Below are 22,097 nucleotides of genomic sequence, written 5' to 3'. Positions count from 1 at the left end.
TGAATGTTGTTGACTCAGTCTATCAGGATCAGTGTCCATATGTTATTAACAGATCAGGTTAGTATTGTTAGTTTCCATAGCCTTAACCCAAAAAAACTTTTTTTTTTTTTTTTTTTTTTTTTGATGACTGGTGGCTCATACAACTTACTAAATTCGTTTTAACGGCTAGTTTGAAACTGCTTTTTAATAGCATTAACTTGTACTGTTTATTCATCAGTGTTAGTGATATTCTTACAATATTTGTAACTTTTGGCGCTCTAGTGGTTAATAAACAAACTGCATGCGTTTTGCAGAAGAATATTGTAGCTGGAGCTACTTTCTGGCTGTATCATTAAATAGGGCACTTTTTGAGGGAACAGCCATTTGTAGTGGTGTCCGAAACTATAGTGGACGTTGAGTGCACTCACAATGCACCATAATGAGTGTACAACTGAAATGCTCAACGGCTAGAGAATACCCATAATGCACTGTGAGAGTTGTGCGTTGAATGAATTGTCATGTCTGACCTGAAGATGGCGCCCACAGCTTTTCAAAACCGCTGGTCCAATGTGGATACAGCCTAATATCATACAGGTATACATTCCTTTTTAATTGATTATTACATTTTTTAATTACATTTTATACATGCTAGTTTCCATGGCAAAGTTCAAGATAAATCTTTTCAGTAGGTTACTTTTCAAATGATAATTAAACAGCAAGCACAAGCAGCAGCCCTTTCCGGCACACTCAGTGGAGTAATGTAGCCTAGGTAATAGTGAATGAGGGTATAGGGGGGCGGTCTAAAATAGTCCAAATATAAATACTTATTATAGATGGGTTTGGAAAATGGATTCATGATGTACTGGCTCATTATATAAATTTTGAACACAGAGTTATGGACTGCAGCTTTAAATAAAGTGGGATGGTAGTCTACTTGTGTGTCTGCAAAAAAAAAAAGGAAGAAATTGATGCAAAAACTTGAGAAAATGAGATCCAGGCAGTCCAGCAATGATTATGTCAGAGATCAAATTTGAATAAGGAATAACAAATTTATTAATTAAAAATTATAGAGACAAACAAATTAATTAGGTAATTAATGGTTAATAATAAAATCTAGAGTATTGTAAAATCCAGAGTGTTGTATCTAATAGATGAAGAATATACAGAAAGAAGGAACAAAATTAAAACATTTGCAGAATGAAATGAGAGATGGAAGAGAAGAAGCAGAAGAGCAAAAGAAAAGCTAAACTATCAAAGACTCAGTCCATTTTATACCATAAGCATAGGAAACCTTACATCCTACTCAAACTTATGTTTTGGTCTAATAAGAAAAGGTCAAATGGATTTATCCATTATGTCATAGACAGGTCAAATGTCAAAAAAAGAATAGATGAAAATAGATATAGGGGTAGTTTTGACACCCTTTTGCATTATCAAAATTTTCAGTTGCAGCTTCATGACCATGGGAAGATGTGGGTGACCAAAATGGCCAAACCAGCTGAGAACCACTGATCTAGATAAGGAATATTTTGGTTTCATGTTCTCACACTCATGTATAGGTATAAGCTATGTGCTATTTGATAGGCTATATCACAAACAGTCACTCTTATCTGTTTTATACATTAGTTGGAACTGAGATGGTTGAAGTGGTTTTTCCATTAAATGTACTTGAATTTAAAGGAATAGTTCACTTTCAAATAAAGATTTCCTGATAATTTACTCACCCCCATGTCATCCAAGATGTCCATGTCCTTCTTTCTTCAGTCGAAAAGAAATTACGGTTTTTAATGAAAACATTCCAGGATTATTCTCCTTATAGTGGACTTCAATGGTCTCCAAACGGTTGAAGGTCAAAATTATAGTTTCAGTGCAGCTTCAAAGGGCTTTAAATGATACCAGACGAGGAATAAGTGTCTTATCTACCGAAACGATCGGTCATTTTCTAAAAAAACAAAAACAAAATGTATATGCTTTATAGGCACAAATGATCGCATCACAAGTGCTTCCACCAGAACGCGATTCCGTATTCTTCAAAAAGCTTACGCTAAATGTCCTTTGCCTTCCCTATTCAACTTACGGAAAAAACGGAACTGGCGCCGCGTTCGTTCCGTAAGATGACATGGGGGTGAGTAAATTATCAGGGAATTTTTATTTGAAAGTGGACTAATCCTTTAAGCTTGGTATCTTTTTAGTTACAGCTATGTAAAACATTAAATGTGAGTTATTAAAAAGTAGAATAAAACTCAAGACATTTAAGATCCATTAAAAATATCTCAAACTAAATTTGGAATAACTTGGTTAAACTTTTAAAGGGTTTGTCTAGGTTATTTATAACTGTAAAAGCATGCATACAACTTATTTTTTTCAGATCCTCAAAAGTTTTTACTTTGAAAATCATAATTGTGATGTGCGTTTAAGTGATTTTGATTGCAGAAAAATGGGCTTGTGATATGCTTTATTTTATTATGACAGAAAACATGAGATGATTCAGTTCTTTTATTTATTTATTTTACAAATCTGGGTTTATAGATCATTTCTTTTTAATAGAAATAAAATATTTAATAAAATCTAAAATATATAGAACAATATATAGAATAAAAATATAATATTTAAGTATTTTCCACATAATATTTATTTTTGCTCTGGCTGTTGAACTTAAACATGATAAAATAAATTTTAAATGTATTTACAACATATTTTCTTGATATCACTATTTTTTTACACAGTAGGCCTTTATAGGTCTTTTTATATAAAAATAAATAATAGTGTATATATAAAATATTTAATATATGCCTTTATATTTTAGGAATGGCATGCATGATCAAGCATCACTTAAATTGTGTACAAAACAGTCCGTTATGTTGCTTGATGGTGTAAACTGTATTAGTTATTTTAAATTTATTATCGTAATCATAAACACTTTGGTTTGTAGAGCACAGAGTTGTACTGTTTACCGCACTCTACTATTCTTCTAAATATTTACCTACACCAGCTAATGAGTTGAAAGTCTCACTCATTCACAGCAAATAGCTTATTTTTGCATAATTAAATAGGTTATAGCTAATGAACCAGAAGCCTTGCTCATTAACGTTACAAAATGGCTGCACATGCTCTTATGTAATATCTAAGATGGTATAGCTGTCATCTATATTGTCCTGTTTCTCCTCTGTGCTGTTTTCTTCATCCCTTTCTTCATCCAGCTGCTCAGAGCCGCTGACAAGTAGCTCCCCGCCGGGACTGAACACACAGCCAAATGCTGAGTCCTTATGACCCTGAAACACACACATGTATACATTATGAGGCTTTGTGATGTTATAATGCTAAACATGATCAGTCAAAGGTTCTCAATCACCTGCAGCCTCTTCAGACATGCTCCAGTGGTCGTATCCCAGATCCTCACCTGATGAAGAGATGTATCAAAATCAAGCATTGCAGGACTGTGTGAATGAGTGTTTGTGTGTTTGTTTTACCATGTCGCCTTCAGCGGCGGATGCTAAAACCCGTCCGTCTATGGAGAAGGCCAGACTCCTGACCCACACGCGCTCACAGCCTCCCAAAACAAACAGACACGCATGACGCATCGGCAACCACACGCGCACTGTGCCGTCCCATGAGCCTGAGGCCTAAAACACACACACACACACACACACACACACACACACACACACACATACAATAAATAAATAATGTATATACAATGTTACAAAGATTTCTATTTTAAATAAATGCTGTTCTTTTGAACTTAACTTTCTAATTATTAAAGAATCCTGAGGAAAAAATGTATCTCAGTTTCCACAAAAATATGAAGCAGCACATCTGTTTTCTACATTGATAATAATAATAAATGTTTCTTGAGCATCAAATCAGCATATTAGAATGATTTCAGAAGGATCATGTGACACTGAAGACTGGAGTAATGATGCTGAAAATTCAGCTTTGATCACAGAAATAAATTACATTTTAACATATTTAAATAGAAAACAGTTATTTTAAATTGTAATAATATTTCAAAATTTTACTGTTTTTATTGTATTTTTGATGCAATCTTGGTGAGTGTAAGAGACTTCTTTCAAAACATCTTTTAAAAAATCTTACCAACCCCAAACTTTTGAATAGTAGTGTACGTTTATAATGTTATAGGCAGAAGACAAGATTTAGGGCGCTTTTTATGTTGTTTTTATTGTACACACTTAAAGGTTCCAAAAGGTTTTCAGCGATGCCACAGGCATAAAGAACCATTTTGTCCCCAAAGAACCTTTCTTAACAGTTCTTAAAAGAACCATTTTTTTTCTTACTGTGAAGAACATTTTTATAATCTGAAGAACCAGTAAAGTAACTTTTGTGGAATGGAAGGGTTCCATGAATGTCAAAAGTTCTTAATGGAACCATCAATGCCAATAAAGAACCTTTATTTTTAAGAACACACTCCTAGAAAAAAGGTTCAATGGAGTTCTATATAGAACCAATAGGTTTCTTGACTCAATTCTAAAGAACCATTTATGCCAAAAGGTTCTGTATAAGGAGAAATGTCTTAAATGATTGCATAATACTTTCATGTTTAACTTTTCTAGTGATAAAATATGTTTACAAGCTGCTTGTCATGTAAGGCTGCACAACGAATGGAATACAACAAACAAAGAGTCTTTATTCAAAATCCAACTAGGAAACAGGCAGGAGAATAACTAGGAGTAAAGATACACAACCATGAATAATGCAAATGAGATGAACAATGACCAGAGGAAACTAAGGGCTTAAATACACGCAGGGCAAACAAAGGGAGCTAAATGAAACACAGGTGAAACTAATCAGTAACTATGGAAACAAACTGGCACACACTAGGAAACTAGGGGTATGTTTGCACGACAACAATGTACAAAATAACTGAGAGGTTTTTTCTTTTTACAGATGACAATGTTATCAAAATGATCCCCGTTGACACAGATCCATGAAAACGACTAAAAACGCTGTATTATGCATACCAGACCAGTAGATGGCGATGTCACTTTGTAAACAAAGATAACGCACCTGCGCACATACGCATTTACTTACAGAGCAACTGCGCCAAACATGCATGCCTACTGGACACGTAATACGCATTTGCATGCCGTCACTGTTTTCACAAATTCGTGTTTTTGTAGTTACACAGAGAATATAACGGTATCGTTTTCAAAAACTTGCATTTTGAAACCCGTTTTCAAAAGTTTGCGTTTTCAGGCCCCCAAAACGCCATAGTCATGTAAACGAACAGCCAAAACGCATACAAAGTTTTCAGTATTTAGTTGAAAATGGTGTCATGTAAACGGCAACTAGGTCAACTTAAGGAACAGAACTAAACCAAAACACTGCTAAAAAAATGAATTAAAACTAAATACATAAAATGATCCCATGACGGGAACCCCTAAAAGGTTCTTTAAATGAAGAGCCTGATAGAACCCTTTAAGGTTCTATGTAGAATCTTTTCTTCTAAGGGTGTGTATGGAAAAAATCAGCACAGAAAGTATCTGCATTCTTTTGAGTGCAAGTAAATGATTCATTTTCACATGAACTATTAAACATCCTGTTTATTTTGAATCAAACACCAAAGCTCACTCTCAACAACAAATCTGATTTTGTGAGCTTACCAGCATCCCAGTGATAGAGAAACAGAGACAGGCCACATTTCCCAGGTGCCCCTGTAATACCACAACCTCCTTTTCATCATGAAGTTTCCACACTCTCACGGTCCGATCCCAGGAGCCCGTGGCCTGTGGTGAACCGAAAGAAAGAAGAGGTGATGCAGCTCATGCTGAACGGCTCAAAACAAACCACACAGCGAGAAGGTGATTCATACCACACACTGCGAGTCTGATGAGAAGGCGCTGCTTTGGACAGCTGCAGTGTGACCCCGCAACTCCTCGACCATCTCACCACACTGAAACACCAAAGCATTACTGCAAAACTGAATCTAAAAACATCTGTTACTACATGAAGAGAGTTCAAGATGTCTTCTGTCTTTAGCTCATGTAGGGTTAGTGATCTGAAACAACCCTTTAACTATTCATCAAACTGCTCATCCCACACCATTTTTATGATAATGAAAGTAAGGGATTTTTAGAGCTGTCAGAAATGTTATGATATTAATTAAATAATATTTTAGACATATTTACTGCATTTGATATTATTTTCTTTCTAGTCAGAAATCATGAAGTCAGAAATTAATCATTTATTCTATTGACAGTCCTATTTTTTTATATTTCATTGTAATAACAAATCTGTTTTTTATTTTTTAAAGTCGTATACATTTTTAGATTTTTATTATATTTTTAATAGAAAATAATATTAATCATATTGATATTAAATAAAATATTTAAATATAAGGGTATTTCTTAAATTAGTTTTAGCTTTAAAACAGTTACAAGATAAAATCTTTAAAAATAATTAAAAAATTAAAATAAAATATAATAGAATAATATGATATGAGCATAAAATGAAAATAATATATAATATAATATAAAATATAATATAAGGTAAATATATATAGACATAAAAATGTCTATATATAATAAATAAAAAAGTAAATATATGATAAAATATATGATCGACTAAGTATAATATAATATAAAATATAAAGTATGATATAATATTAACGCAAAGTATAACATAATATTATTATTAATTAATATAATATAAATTCATTTATATTATATATTAATAATATATAATATAATATTAACATTATATATATAGATAAATAGACAGATAGATAGATATAATAGACAAAGTATAATATGATATAAAATATAATATAAAGTAAATACAATTTTAACATAAAATATAATAACACACAAAGTATATCACACACTCTTAATATTTTTCTCACATAACATAAATGGCTCTTTATACATGAAAATATATAATATGTGCATGTATATTTTTGTAAAAGCTTGCACAGTCAAGTACCAGTTGTCTCTTGAAGTATGACTTAAGAGGGAAGTGTCTGTTTCATTGAGTTAAATATATTTTTCACTCTATTTCTGTATGTTTTAAAAAGGGAAGTGTCTGTTCCTGAACTATACGTAGAATTGTAAAGTGTTAGTTTCTCACCTGAACTCTCCAGAGCAGCGCCCTGTTGTCCCATCCACCCGACAGCAGCCACTGACCGTCCGGACTGAAGCTCACCGTCTCCACACTCCGCGTGTGAGCTGAGGTTCAGTAACATCAACTCTAGTCAATTTTGGCTGAAAAACTCTGGTTATAGTAGGCTATGCTCTTGTAAGGGTGATTATAAAGCAGAAAAGGCTGATAATGATAATGATATGTTTGCTGCTGCAGATGATGAAGCTATAAATTAGGCCTATGTGAGTTTCTCTGCTTCCAGCAAACGCTCATTATGAACTGAAACACACCTGTCAGTATGTGTGTGCATTTTGTGCTGAAGCTGCACCAGATTCTGACGGTACAGTCATGAGACGCGCTCGCAAACAGCTGACCATCCGTGGAGAAAACACACGATTTCACTGGACCTGCGTGATTATTTCAAAACAAATACATAAACAAAGGAAAATTTAGAAATGTTATACTTGCCTAAAGCCTATACATTAAATATATTTCTATATGTCATACCCACACTACACCACTGGATGGACTTGTTACTTGCGTATCCTGCACTTGTGTTTTGTAAATTTACTTTATCTCTAGGCTAGTCTTTTTTTTTTTTTTTTTTTTTTTACCTGTTTCTCTGGATTTTCTCTGTGATTCTTTGCCCTATAAGGATTTGTTTATTGGCGTGGCCTTGGATTTGGTCTTTTCTCTGTGTTTTTGAGTTCTGCAAATAAAACTTGTAGTAAAACTCCTCCATTATGGATGACACTGGGACAAGTTATCACACTTTCTTTTCTTTTTTTTTTGTTACTCCAATGAATTTTTTCCCCCCTAAGTAGGCCTCTCCCTAACAATATATTTGTGACTTTCAATTGAAGTTTTATTTCTTTTTATTTAAAGTTCCTTTTAACACAATCGGACCGAACGTTTCTCATTTAGAAACCATTCTGTTGTAGTGAGAAATCAAGTCCCCCCCCAGGAATCTGGTCTCCCGAGTGATCCCATTGGTTCAACGGACTTTTAATGGGTAGTATTATAATTCCTGCAAATCTTTAAAACGCGTTATAATGTCTTTTAAATTACATGGTTCATATACTAGTATATAACTGATGCTATAGTTTGTGAAATCAAGCATTTCTCGTTCTTACGTTTTTTTAGTTAGCTTATGTACTAGCATAGCATACATCTATAATTAGCCTGCTAGCTTAGCTTATATTATATTAGGTATGTTTTTTGCTTCCAATATAGTTCCCAATTACATGTTTCAAATTAATGATGTTTGTGTGTACTTTGCATGACAATTAATTTATTAAAATTTATAATAGTAATATTACTATACCACATTGTGTAAAATTAATATTAAATTACTTTTACAGAACATAGTATGTTGCAACAATCCTCACCCTTATAAAAAAATAGATTTTAGGCATGGTTGTGTTTATAGTTTGTTTTATTATGCAATAGAGTACCTCAGGGATGACGTGTTTTTGTAGGCCAACCCGGACGTTAGCGGCGCACGGGTTCCCTCGATCGAAAGCCTATGCATTTTTCCCATAGACTTTTGGAAAATCGCAAAAAATAAGCTCTGTTTTTAACAAAGGGTTATGACACTTTTTATGTTGATAGACACGTTTTGTCTATCAACATAATCTTTACAAGTTAACACAACATTTATACAATTTGAAGCCAAAATAAAGTGGTCAGATATAAAAAGCTAACAGTAGGCTATAAACGGACTACAGCACACCATGGTCGCGGATCAACGTCACCACCACCAAGCTTCCTCAAACTTTATTTAGAAAACAACTTTATTTAAAAACATGCTCGCTGATTATGATCTGCGCTGTGTATGAATACTTATCCACTTTTTCATGAGAAATGCTGTCCAAATGTCCCGTTTGTCATGATTACGTCTAAAATCCCCGCCAAAGGAAGTAGTTTAGCGATTTGTTAGCAACCACTGTTTTTAAGACACAATAAAGGTTTAAAAAATCACAAGCGGGTTATAACTGGTGTGTTTTATGTCATAGATCAAAACGTGAAAATATTTAGAGGCTTTGATAGCCACAGACCTTATTTCAGGCGATTTAGCAAAAACCCATTCAAAAACCCATAGACTTTAGGCTGATGGAACCGGAAGTCCTAAAATGCTAACTCGCTTCCGGGTTTTGCATACAAAAACACGTCATCCCTGAGGTACTCTATGTATAGGCATTCATATTATGTTGTTTGTGCACTTAATGTTATAAACATCATATACAATAGTGAAATAGGTTAAAATTAGTCAAGACATCATGATAACAACTTTTGATCAGGCATTACCGCCTCTGTCCTTAAGGAGACCGATTCTTGGGGGGGACTCGATTTCTCATGACACTGTGACACTTGCCATAAGACCCTTTTCATATTTCTGGGTTTCTCAGAAGCGGAAGTCGCCATAGAAGGGTACTTTTACCACTTTTATAGCAGTGAATGAGAGACCGTCACTCCCATAATATTAGAAACACCCTACGATATTGATGACCGTTAAAACGTCTCATCACATATTCTGTGAAAAGGGTCTATTGTGGTGGTTAAAAATATGAATCGGAATGTTTATAACCACAGTGACGCATGATTTGAGTCACATAGGTTAAACAATGGTGCGAGCGTGTTATATAGAGCAAGGCTGTAACCACGTCCTGAACATTTATGCTTTATTTTTTAAATAAAGCATAAAGAAACAAAACAGTGAACGAAACTGCTGCTAATACAATGCTATATCAGATATGTACAATAACAATTACGATGTCCAGAAATCAATTTCAATAGTATATTGAGAACTCATTTTTAATGTGATAGTTTATATAGTTCAAAAAATATTTAAATTCCTTAATGGTCTAGTGGTAGAACTTCTGTTAACAGTATCAAAGGTTGCATGTTCTCATCTGCCCTCGCATAGTTTTTTTTTTTTTTCAAAGATGTCCATCAATGGTTGTATATCAAGAGCAGGGACACGTTTGTGTGCATTTGTTTTGTGATTTTACCGGAAAAATAGAATAGAGCGTTCTTAGACCGCTAAGGCAGACCAGACTAAAAATGTGGAATGTGGGGTGGGATGTGGGGTGGGATGTAGTATGGGGTATTGTGGTTAGTATGGGGTTCCCATACTAACCACAAAAGACATTTATTGTATGACTAATATATTCATACATAGTGTGATTTTTAATGAGTTAGCTAGCTTTACATACCTGAGTGTCCACTGACCGTGGCCAGGTGTTTTGCACTGGTGGCGTTCCACAGGTACAGTCTGCCATCATCACAGCATGTGAGCAGAATCTGACAATCAGGTGAGAATGTGCAGCAGTTCACCTGAGACACAGATGAGAACAGAACGCTATTTAAACACAGGCTCTATCTATCTATCTAGAATTTAAAAAAATTAAGTACAAACAAAGCTTACCTACCTCTCCTTTGTGTCTGGAAAAATATCTAATGTTGGACAAGCTGAAGTCCTCTGAGGGATGACGCCACATGTTTCCTTATTCATGAGAAAGCAACATTTCAGAAATGTCAAAAATGTAATAATTAATCAAGCATGGTCAATGAATCATGCACCTTAGCTGCAGTGTTAGTATTGCAGCTCAGTTTTGTTTGAGTTTTGACTGTTGCTGTTTCCAGAGTTACGGTCTCTTGAGTGTCTGAGGGCTGTGCCTACGCTTTATTCGAGTCCTGGTTTAGACAGCTATTAACTCTGAAAACACACATTAACAAGCTCAATCTGAGTGTTCACCTGCCAGGAAGCACTTTTAAGCACTAATTTTAAGTGATGTAAGAAGCACATGATAAAACTCACTTGTACGTTTATAAAATTGACTTTATAAGCTCATGATGTGAACGATGCACTGTGACATAAAAAAGGTAAAAATATATTTAGATATCTGTTATAGCTTCAATTTTGGTTTCACTTACCACATTTTTTTTCATGACTCATAATCATTCCACCATTTGCATAGTTAAAGGTGCAATAGGTGATTCTCTACAGAAACATTTTTTGTTATGCTGGTTGAAAGTCTCCTCATATCCTGATAACAATCACTATGTTAAGCGGTCTAAATGTATTTTTATAAATATATATATCGCCTGTGGAAGGCGTAGGAACATAAAATGTTCGTTCAATCATTGCATTCGGTCCCAATAAAATGATAGCATGTGTTCCCTGTCAGTCAACATCCCAATTCAAGGGCTGCGTCCTCCAGAGGTCACATTTGAAGGCTGCATACGTCATCGAGTCGGTCTCATTTGAGAAAAAGTAACCGTTAGATTGCAAAGTAATAAAGAGATTACAGTATTTTACACCTCACAAGGAACAAGTCAATTTTATTATGGTTACTTTTCTTAAATAAGACATCTTTGATGACGTATGCAGCCTTCAAATGTGACCTCCGCAGGACGCAGCCTCTGAAATGAGACGCAGCTATACGTCACCAGCGCGTTCGCATACACTATGCAGACAGAGAAAGAATGGCAAAGTCCCTTAAAGACAAGTCATTTCACTCAGCGGCCATCTTTGAAACGCCTCTCGGGCACACAAGCAAAGCCACTGGAAGACAAGCCTGCAACTTTTAGCCAAAAAAGCGTAATGGCTAATGCTAACTGGCAGTATGCATTTGTGGTACGCAGGGAGGAGTTTTGAATGGCGACACGATAGGCTGAGAGGTGCCGCACGTGATTAAGTTAGCCGTTATGCTTTCTCCAATGGTAAGAGATACAGACCCTCTTATCTCCCTATAATAATACGATCTCTGATACAAGTGCAGCTCCTATGTCTTTGAATGGAGAAACATCAAAATTCTCCAAAGCTGTTCGCCAAGCTTTTGATTAAAGTTCATATTTAAAATCTCCAGTGAAATCTTTTTTTCAGGCTTCAGGCTGGATCAAGCTAATACGCATGCGCAGTCCTAAGCGCACGTCTGATTGTTTCAAAAGGAACCGGAGCTTCTAACGGCTGCTGCAGTGATGAGATGACTTTACCAGTCAGCGATTGGCTCTTATTTAGAAGGCGGGACTTATTCCGCCATATTGCGTGTTGCACTTTCTCCCATTCATAATAATACGAATGCACTGTCTTTCTGTACATGAAGTCTTTGAAAATGGCAGGCAAATATAAACAACCTAACTTTAGTTTAGTAGTACTGCTACTCACTGTACTGTAAAGTTCTCTCACTGTTGAATGATACATGATGTAATCCAATAACGTTGTCTCTGGTCGTCTCGCTTCTGGTCTGCGCACCTTCATTTGTTTTGGAGGAGGCGTGGCTTTGCACTGCGATTTACAGGGACGGTGAGATCGTATGCTTTCAACGCTAGCAGGCTAAAGTTAGCATTTCCCAGATCACCTATTGCACATTTAAACAACCCTGAAAAAAAAAAAAAAAAAATTGAAATACAATATAATATTACATTATAAATAAATTGTATTATTTAAATTATATGAAAAGATAAAATGTATAATATTTCATTAAAAAAAGTAATATTATAATATATAATAATGTTATAAGAAATCATATTAGCAATATGTAACACCAGATGTCAGTTGATTCTATATGCTAAAGGAGAAAAATCCCTACACTATAAATCCTCTCAGTAAGTGAGAGAATCCCAAACTTCAGAAATGTCTACATACTGTAGGAAAGGAATTTTGGCATTGTCCTGTTAAATGCGTCATCTCTATGCATGTGTGTGCAATACCAGTTCATGTGTAAATATACCCCGTGACCCTTCAGAAATCCTGACATGTTAGTGTCACTAAACTCAATGTCTTTTCCCGTAAAGCAAATGTGAGCATTTTTGCAAAATTATCCCCTGGGCACTAATTTTCCATGCCTGTTACTGATTTACTCTGTTAGTAAGGAAGACAGCTGTGTTCACAGTCAGAGAGACTAACTGACGCAACAGATCCGTAGGCTTTCTATCTGAACGTTTACTCTTAACAGCAGGATGTTTAGTAGGTTGTTTGCATGAGTTTCACGTAGCTCGCTCGCGGCAGGAAGATGTGTGTTAGTCATTCAGCATGTCCACACGCCTATGCAGGAAACAATGACACTTTTCACCTTAACTGAATAACAATCACTTTGATAAGAACCCCAGCAGTTTCAAAAACAAAATATAAAGTCTCCTATAGTTGATGCACATGTTTTTTTAGAAACAAAAGACCAGTGCAAATAAATAAAAATCCTGCATAAAGCTAAATATATCATTGACTTTTAAAAGAGAGTAGAAATCCCATATCTTTTGTTGACATCAAAGGTTGTGCGTCAAATCAAGCTCTTTTTGGTGCACTTTTTATGTATAATATGTTTGTTTTTAGGACATTTTTAATTTGGTATTGTGTTTGATTAAAATATGGGTCTTGAAGCCACACCAGTTGAGAACTACAGAGGAAGATGAGCTCTCTGAGGTGAGACCAAGGACCTGCACCTTGACACGACCACAATGCAGCCCTGACGTATCAGCAGAGATTGAGTCAACTAGATCATCCACTGTGAGGGCCTCATCGACACGACAGCCACGACACAGTTCCTCAACAACCGTCCATACCGCCGTGATGAATACGATCCTCAATTGGATGGAACTGGAATAAATACTTTGAATGTTGCGATCCTGTCGGACTTATGATAGCTACCTGAATCGTAACAAAGCACTGTTGGCCAGAGGAGAACTGGCCCCCCAACTAAGCCTGGTTTCTCCCAAGGTTTTTTTCTCCATTTATACACCTATTTGCCACTTGTCTGCCACCTGATGGAGTTTGGGTTCCTTGCCGCTGTCGCCTTTGGCTTGCTTAGTTGGGGACACTTGACATTTGATATTCAACAGTGCCTTGATCTGCCTGCATTGACACTATTCTTTTAAGAGCTGCTGTGCAGCCAAATAATGTACCAGTTATCAATGTAAAGCTGCTTTGACACAATCTACATTGTAAAAAGCGCTATATAAATAAAGGTGACTTGACTTGACTCTGACATACATGGTAAGGGCTAGGGCTATTATTAAATTGTGTGTGTGGGTATGTGTGTGTGTGTGTGTGTGTTTGTATGGTCCTGGTAAACCCTATAGGGGACAAAATGTCCCTACAAAGATGGCAATATCTGAAATCCTTGTCCTTGTGGGGACATTTTTTTTTGGTCCCCATGAGGAAAACATGTAAATGTAAAAATGCAGAAAGTGGGGTTTTGTTTAGGGTTAGGGGATAGAATATACAGTTTGTACATTATGAAATCATTAGGTCTATGGAAAAGTCAGCATAAAAACTTGAAAACCCAACATGCGTGTGTGTGTGTGTGTATGTGGTGCGGTTATGTGTAGGTGTGCCACAATGCTTTTTGGGGGGATTACTGATGTCACATCTACATAAATAGTTGGTTTTGTAGGAAACAGGAAGGCATGTCTCTCATATATCTGATCTGCTCCTACAGCGTCACTCACCGCGCTAGTGGACATGTTGAAAAAAAAAAAGGCTTTTCAATTTTGAGTTTTTTTGGATCTCTTTATCTGTAGGGGGAAGATCAGAACTGTGACCTCTATTATTGTGTTATCTCTCACTGACAGGCATTTCCTTCACATCGCAAAACAGCAAGATATTAGTTTGAATCCATCAAACTAAACTTAAAACAGCTGTACTGTCTTACATTTGAACTTTTAGAACTACAAGATCTTCAGTCTCATCTTGCTACCATGTAAACAAAAATGAATTTAATTCTAAAATAAATAAATAAATAAATATGAACTGCCCCTTTAAGACATTTAACTTTTTAACAATCCCCTCAGGACTTGTTGGATAGTGAGAAAGATTTTCAGACAATTCAGTACCTCAAGATCACAAAATGGTCACAGTAATTATTATGTCAACGGCTGAAAGAGTTCAATTGGACAAGTGGGGACGAAGATGATGTCATCGGTATGGAACGACACCCCATTTTCTTTTTTTTAGAGAGAGAGAGAGAGAGAGAGAGAGAGAGAGAGAGTTTATGTGAGTGTCTTGCCTCGTCTCGTCTCGGGCGTCATTTGCATTCCACACACAGACAAATCCTGTTAAGACTTTCTGAATTGACCAAATTGCATGTCTTTCTCAGTCATGGGAAAAGTTTTTCTTTTCGTTTTGATCACAATTCTTCTGAACGCGACCCAGGCTAAAGGTAAGCAAATCGATTTGTTTGAAACCATTTAATTTTGATTCACTTCAAACAACCCATTGCTCTGTATATCATATACTCTGAATTTCCTGTTATTACATATGTGCAATGAACGAGAAATGTTTCGGTTTACTGTAAAGATTCAACACCATAACAAATACATCATTACGTCTGTGATTTGGCTCAAATGATAGAAGTCGAATTGAAGTGTTTTTGTCTTTGTTTTTCTTAAAGACTATTCCTCACTGAAATGATCTAAAATTAAACAGATTTAATAAACTACAGTAGAACATTTGAGAATTTTTATTTTATTTATATTATAATGAAAACAGATGTCGCTACAGTATAACATTTGAGAAGTTTGTTATTTTGTTCGTTTATGAATATTATACTATTATATTAATATTTTATAGACCAATTTAAAACAAGATAAGACACAACAGGAAGTCTTAGTAAATTAAGTTTGCAAATAACGTAAATAGGATTATTTTTCTATTATAACAACCTTAAAGACTCTATTCCTCAGTGAAATAATCTAATCAAACAGATTTAATAAACTATACAGCAGAACATCTGAGAAGTTTATTTGATGTTGTTTTTGTTATTTTATGAATATTATGTTATATTTGAGTATATTAATATCAAGAAAAAAAGACATGAATAGCTTTACAAAATAATAAAACAAACACAAAATACTACATAAACCAAAGGATCCAAAAACACACAAAAGACTTCACAAAGTAATACAAGCAAGCCTATACAAATAAGTTTTTGAATAAGACTTAAAAACAGACACAGAGTCCGCAGATCTAATATTCATTGGCAGGCTATTCCATAACATTGAAACCACTGCAAAAGCTCTGTCACCTTTTGTTTTATATCTGGATCTTGGAACAGTAAATAGGAACAGGAACATGAATAAGCTTCTTAAAACTTAAAATATGTCTCTCAACTTGGAAATATTTCTTAACTGATAAAAACACGACTGACCCAACTTCCTAACGTGATATTCAAATTGGTATCAAAATAAACACCCAAATTTTTCACTAGCTGCTGAATATTGGGGAACACTTTATTAAGAGCTGACTTTTATTAGAGCCCTGACCGATTATCACTACTTCATTTATTGAATTGCAGAAAATTACAAGCCATCCAGTTTTTATATCTGCTAAGCATGCTTGGAGGACATCTAAGCTTCTCAGATCATTGGATCACAGTGATAAATATAACTGTAAGTCATCTGCATAGCAGTGAAAATTTATATGATGTTTCCAGTTTAAGGATCCAACATGAATTGAAAACAAAATTGGTCCCAGCACAGAGCCCTGTGGAACACCACAGTTGATTGTAGACGGGGAGGATAAATCATCTCCCAACTGATGCTACAAATGTTCTTTTTAACAAATAAGAATTAAATCAGTCCAGTGCCCTCCCATAAAGACTATAAACTAAGCGGTTTACTATTCCTAACTCTTTTCTATGTCCACTTGCAGGAACGAAGGCCTGGGAGAACAAACGAAACAACACTGTCATCGCCAGACCGAGGACTTTTAAAGGAAACGCGATCCCAGTTAACGTCCCTCTTCCTCCTAATCGAACAACAGACCTGCAAACACGTGTCGTCCCGTCTGCCGTGGTTGTTGTGGAGAATTTGGAAGTGGAGTTACGCAGCAACAACACGGCAAAGTACCTCCGAGGTCCTCTGAGCAAGTGCTTCATCCCAGCTGTCTACATCATAGCCATCGTTGTCGGCATTCCTGCCAATATCGCCATTTTGGTCACTGTTAGAACCAAAGTGAGGGTCGTTTCATCTGCAATTTTGTACTGCAGCTTAGCGGTGTCCGACTTGCTGCTGTTGTTCAGCCTGTTGCTGAAGACACACTATCATCTCAGTGGGAACCATTGGATTTTTGGTGAAACCGCCTGCCGTATCACAACCGCCTGCTTTTACGGCAACCTTTACTGCTCAGCTTTTACACTAGCGTACATTAGTATCAAGCGCTACCTAGCCGTGGTTTATCCTTTTCTCTATAAGAGTTTGCCAAAGCGCACATTCAGCACCTGGGGTTGCTTAACTGTTTGGATTGTGTTTTTTATCGCCCTACTCCCGGAAATTCTAGTGCAACAAAGCTACCGCATCGCACATCTCGAAATAACCACATGCCATGATGTTCTTCCTGACAACATAGATTACTACCAGTGGCTTGTCTATTATAACCTTGGCCTCACCTGTGTAGGGTTTTTTCTGCCCCTAGTGGTGACAGTAGCATGTTACACTTCCATCGTCTGGCACCTGAACCGCTCACACCGAGACTGGGCTCTTTACATCAAAGCTAGCACGTTTAACTTAATTATTTTTGTCCTGTGCTTCGGCCCAAGCAGCTGTTTTCATTTTGTGCATTACGTCCTGCTGTCTGTTAGCACCACAGAGAGTTTCTACATCTACTTCAGTGTGGCCGTGTGTCTTTGTTGCCTGCATAGCGCTCTGGATCCGTTTCTGTTCGTGATCATGTCCAGGACTGTCGGAACCAAACGCTACTTTCTTACACGCAAAGGACGTGCGCTTAGCATCTCTACATAAAGTCAACATGAAATGCATGTTGTGCAACCCATTTAGCTTAAGTAATCCTGTGTATTTCCAAGTGAAGCAGGATGTTTAATGTGAACTCGTTAACAAGTGAAATAGAAAGTCGTTTTAATGGCAGAAAGTTGTTGCATTTTGATACAAGACTACAAGCACTTACACTACCGTTCAAAAGTTTTTTTTTTTTTTGAAAGAAATGAATACTTTAACTCAGCAAAGATGCATTAAATTGATCAAAAGTGGCAATAAAGACATTTATAATTTTACAAAAGATTTCCAAATAGAATCCTAAAGTATTTTTGATCAAATAAATGCAACCTTGGTGAGCAGATGAGACTTCCTTCAAAAACTGACCACATGCTTTTGAACAGTAGTGCACATTCGATGAATATATTAAGTAAATAGGGTCAATTTTGATTTTATGCTGACTATATTGATCAAAAAAATGAGTAATCTAGAATCTGTTTTGTTGGTTTTGATCTTGTTCCTAAAACCTCCTTGTTCTAGATTTAAAGTATTTAATATGTGAAGTGCCATTAGGAGAACTAATAGTTTGTAATTCCAGCCAGCTGGCTTGAATCGCTTGGACAGGAGCAGCTTCTTTTATACTGAATACAAATGGAGAGACATTTGAATGGCCATAAGAGAAAAGAGTGTAATATACTGCCTGGACTGTGTTCAGTGTGTGTGTGTGTGTGTGTGTGTTATGAATGTTACATAAAGCCTTGTTGACCAAGGCAAAGTTTGACTGTTTGTATAGAGAATGTAAATGCTTTATGATAATAAAATATATTTAAACCTATATGATTTCAAAGCACAGCATTAATATAGCCATTAAAACAAATAAAACAAAAGTTCTGGCTGTCTGATTTTTAAGTTACATGGACATCAATCAAATTACAAATGCCATCTCCCTGACCCTAGCTAAGGTTCAGTGGTGTTCATTGGGTTTTCTCTGTGTATTTTTCTTTAAATTCACTTTCTTGAGCTTCATACTCATTGATCCCGCTCACTGCCATTATAAAGCTTGGATGCGTCAGGATATTTATTAATATATCTCAGATTGTGTTCATCAGAAAGAACAAAGTCATATACACCTAGGATAGCTTGAGGGTGAGTAAAGCTTGGGGTAATTTTCATTTTAAAGTGAATTAATCCTTTAAAATCGGCATGAAATGGAAGTTGCGATAGCCTTTCTTTCCTATTGTGACGTATTTCCAAGTCAAACGGCTTCTCGAATGAGGAAAAAATGTAGGGTGGGACTTGATTTTTGTCCATGGGGAATTGATTGAAAGGTTGTGGTTTGCTATTGGTGGATCTCATGTGAGTGACAGGTTGCCCCGCCCTCATGCCGGTAGGCACAGAGAAGTCGTCAGAGAAGAGATGTCACTGCAAGAGGGAGGGGAATTTATTTTGATTAAAGATTACGAGGCATGTGAATTTAAAAAAAATCAATGATGTGCACCGATAAATCATTTATAATAAACATCACAATATTCCATAAAAACAAGTGTTAACAAGTCAATGTTTTCTCTTTTTTGCAATCTCACTAAGATCTTGTTTGACAAATGTTCGTTTTGATATATGATTTTCTCTATTATTTTAATGGTGATGACTTGTCTTGTGGTTTTTAGTTGGAATTCTCTAGGACATATTCGACTTTATCTCAGTGAGCAATTTGTGCTTGAGGGGAAATGCGAATGTATTCATTCACAGGCTTGATATAAACTCACGCATCTCAATGTCTTGACAACCTCTATAGTTTCATGAGTGTAACCTTCCAGGAATGTGAACAGAGGAAGGCAGGTGAGATCACTGGAAAAACAGAAGGAAGGTGTTTTTGTGCCTATATTGTTATTGTAAATGCACACAGTGGCGTCATTTCACCAAAAGCCAGGGTATGGCAGACCCTGATGACCTCATCCAATCTTACTGATAGTCCCACTTTCAAAAAGGAAGAAAAAAAAAGATAGTCCCACTTTTTCCAGCACTTCAAAGCTCAAAAGTATGAATATTATCCAATTTAAGTGTTATTTTTAGTATGATTACCAAAAAAAAAATGTGTTCATCCTACAAAGATTGTCCTCATTTGCAAAACTAAAAGTGAATAAATATAAAAAACCACAGCCAATCAGAACACAGTGTGGGCGGGCTCTCGCGGCAGTTGCACAGCACCAGAGATTAAACTTGATGTTGTAATTTTAAGATCTGAGGTAAATTATCCATTGTTGCTTTTACTACGACTACAAAGCTGGGAGCACTAAATGATATTCAAAGTCACGTTACACGCTTTTAACATTAAATAAAGCACATAAACATTACCTTAGATTAACATTGCCATACTTTGTGTTGTTGTTCCAGCCGCGACTTTGCAAAAAATAGAAACCGTTTCTAAAATTGAATCGTCACGTGTCGCCGTCGCGGCTGGTTAGGACAACCGGTAACTTAAACACCTCTGATTGGTCATTATTTTCAACAGAAATCCCTGTGATTGGCTACAATACTCAACTCCGCAAAATCACGTTGTGACACAATGGCAGCTCCGTTGATCTTACATGACATGAATATAACAACCAGATCGCTTTAATTTACTTACTTTTCTGTTTTATTTAAAAATAGAAATTATATGTTACACATAGTAATATAACTCCGTTAATCCTGCATTCAATGACTAAAATTATATAAATTGCATTGACTTGACCAGGCAGCCAAGGTATGGCAGTCGCCATACCCAATTGACGCCCCTGAATGCACATGAACTTATAATAAATTAATCTATTAAGTAGAGTCAATTAAAGGTGCAATGTGTAAAATTTGGGAGGATGTATTGACAGAAATGGAATATAATATACATAACTATGTTTTCAGTGGTGTATAAAGACCTTACATAATGAATCATTATGTTTTTATTACCTTAGAATGAGCCATTTCTATCTACATACATACCTCGGGTACCCCTCCACGTCACGTGATTCCCCCCCCCCCAAACCAGTTCAGCGGACATCCCGCCCTGGAGCCGATTCTAAACAGTTCATTGGCCATATCAATCACTGTAACAATTGCCTACACCCAACTCTGATCCCTAAACCTACCCATCACTGCCCATCAACCTACCCATCAACCTCAGCCAATGAAACTGGTTGCAGGGTGGGGATTTCCACTGAAACTTTTGCGCTGGCATGTTTCTACAGAAGCCCTAAACGGACAAACACTCTACAGAGAGCGTTGCAACACTATGTTTTTCTTCTTCTAAATTATATGTGTTTTTTAGAGCCAGCTTGCATCATCACTATGTTGAATATGCACGAAGTAGTAGTAGTCGTCTGGTTTATTAGAAGCAGAGACCGTTCTTTGTTAGAAGTAAGAAGAAACCTCATTGCTTGACTGGCTAACACACTCTCTGCTGTCTCAGACGACGAAATCTTTGACTTGTGTTGGCCAGACGGCCACCGTAGCTTCTCTGTTTTGCTCAAAAGGGAAGGGTGAGCTGCCATTGGTTGCAATTCGCAACCACACCGCTAGATGCTCTCGTGTTCCTGGGCCAGAGCAGACTGTGCTCACGCTGCGGCGGGTCACGTTATACTAACGCGAAAACGGACTTCATTCGCGTCAATGGAAAGCATATTTACACTGCCTGAATCGTTCCCTATTCTCTATATAGCGCACTGTGTGCCATTCACCATGTAGAAACTAGTAAATGTGTGAACAAATGACCGATTTCAGTCGCAGCCTCAGTGTCTGTTGATAGTGTAGGAGGGGGCGGGACTTCAGATTCTAGAGAGCATTTGATTGGACAGAAGATTTGATGAGAAGCTGAAGTGCGATGTGATGTCATGAAAATCCGTGATCCGTTTTAACGGAAGTGAGAGACTGTAAGTTTTGAATGCTTATATCTCCTAAATGCGAATTTTGTCTTTGATTTGGAACACACCAGCTTATTCATAACCTTAAGGCTAACATATTCATACTAAAAGCTAAAAATCTTAAATTTTGATTTCAGGGGGACTTTAAGTGCAATGGAAAACCTTGCAAAACTTTCATATGCATAAGTGTTAGATATAAATAAGACTGTTTGTGGCCTAATTTATTCTAGAAAGCTGCTGAAAATACAAAAGGTCAATCTAATTCAAGTTTTGTGTTTTGATTAATTTGGTAAGTCATCAAAACAGAATGACTGTCAAAATCCAAACAGAAGATGTTTTTATTATTATTTTTTTGTTAATCTTTTATTACATTTATTTTGTTTTAATTTCTATGCGCACAGGTAAAGTATTAAAAAAAAG

At 36.1% G+C, this 22,097-nt stretch overlaps 2 protein-coding genes across 2 annotated transcripts; one reads left to right on the top strand and one right to left on the bottom strand.

Moving 5' to 3' along the window:
- Window positions 1-27: 27 nt before the first annotated feature.
- On the bottom strand, window positions 28-10,759 carry wdr38 (WD repeat domain 38). The gene is made up of 9 exons (XM_051877866.1): window positions 10,506-10,759; window positions 10,290-10,410; window positions 7,365-7,481; window positions 7,063-7,160; window positions 5,810-5,890; window positions 5,601-5,723; window positions 3,450-3,602; window positions 3,332-3,379; window positions 28-3,251 (listed from the first exon to the last, which is right to left on the bottom strand). The coding sequence occupies exons 1-9, from the start codon at window positions 10,572-10,574 to the stop codon at window positions 3,093-3,095; spliced, it is 969 nt and encodes a 322-aa protein (XP_051733826.1). The 5' UTR covers window positions 10,575-10,759; the 3' UTR covers window positions 28-3,092.
- A 4,194-nt stretch (window positions 10,760-14,953) lies between these two features.
- Window positions 14,954-18,668, top strand: LOC127503748 (proteinase-activated receptor 3). Its single transcript, XM_051877852.1, has 2 exons — window positions 14,954-15,233; window positions 16,724-18,668. Exons 1-2 carry the CDS (start codon window positions 15,158-15,160, stop codon window positions 17,809-17,811), a joined length of 1,164 nt encoding a protein of 387 aa, XP_051733812.1. The 5' UTR covers window positions 14,954-15,157; the 3' UTR covers window positions 17,812-18,668.
- The last annotated feature ends 3,429 nt before the right edge of the window (window positions 18,669-22,097 follow it).

Source organism: Ctenopharyngodon idella, chromosome 21 (genome assembly GCF_019924925.1).
Source record: "Ctenopharyngodon idella isolate HZGC_01 chromosome 21, HZGC01, whole genome shotgun sequence".
NCBI classification, from domain to species: Eukaryota; Metazoa; Chordata; class Actinopteri; order Cypriniformes; family Xenocyprididae; genus Ctenopharyngodon; species Ctenopharyngodon idella.
This window is presented reverse-complemented; position numbering and strand designations above follow the sequence as displayed.

What these genes read in the sequence shown, in the direction of transcription:
- wdr38 (XM_051877866.1), bottom strand. Translation starts at nt 10,574, where the DNA reads ATGTGGCGTCATCCCTCAGAGGACTTCAGCTTGTCCAACATTAGATAT. An exon ending in CATCAGACTCGCAGTGTGTG is followed by an intron (nt 5,724 to 5,809) that starts GTATGAATCACC and finishes GGTTCACCACAG; the next exon opens with GCCACGGGCTCCTGGGATCG. An exon ending in CATGTCTGAAGAGGCTGCAG is followed by an intron (nt 3,252 to 3,331) that starts GTGATTGAGAAC and finishes TGTGTGTTTCAG; the next exon opens with GGTCATAAGGACTCAGCATT.
- LOC127503748 (XM_051877852.1), top strand. Translation starts at nt 15,158, where the DNA reads ATGTCTTTCTCAGTCATGGGAAAAGTTTTTCTTTTCGTTTTGATCACA. An exon ending in GAACGCGACCCAGGCTAAAG is followed by an intron (nt 15,234 to 16,723) that starts GTAAGCAAATCG and finishes GTCCACTTGCAG; the next exon opens with GAACGAAGGCCTGGGAGAAC.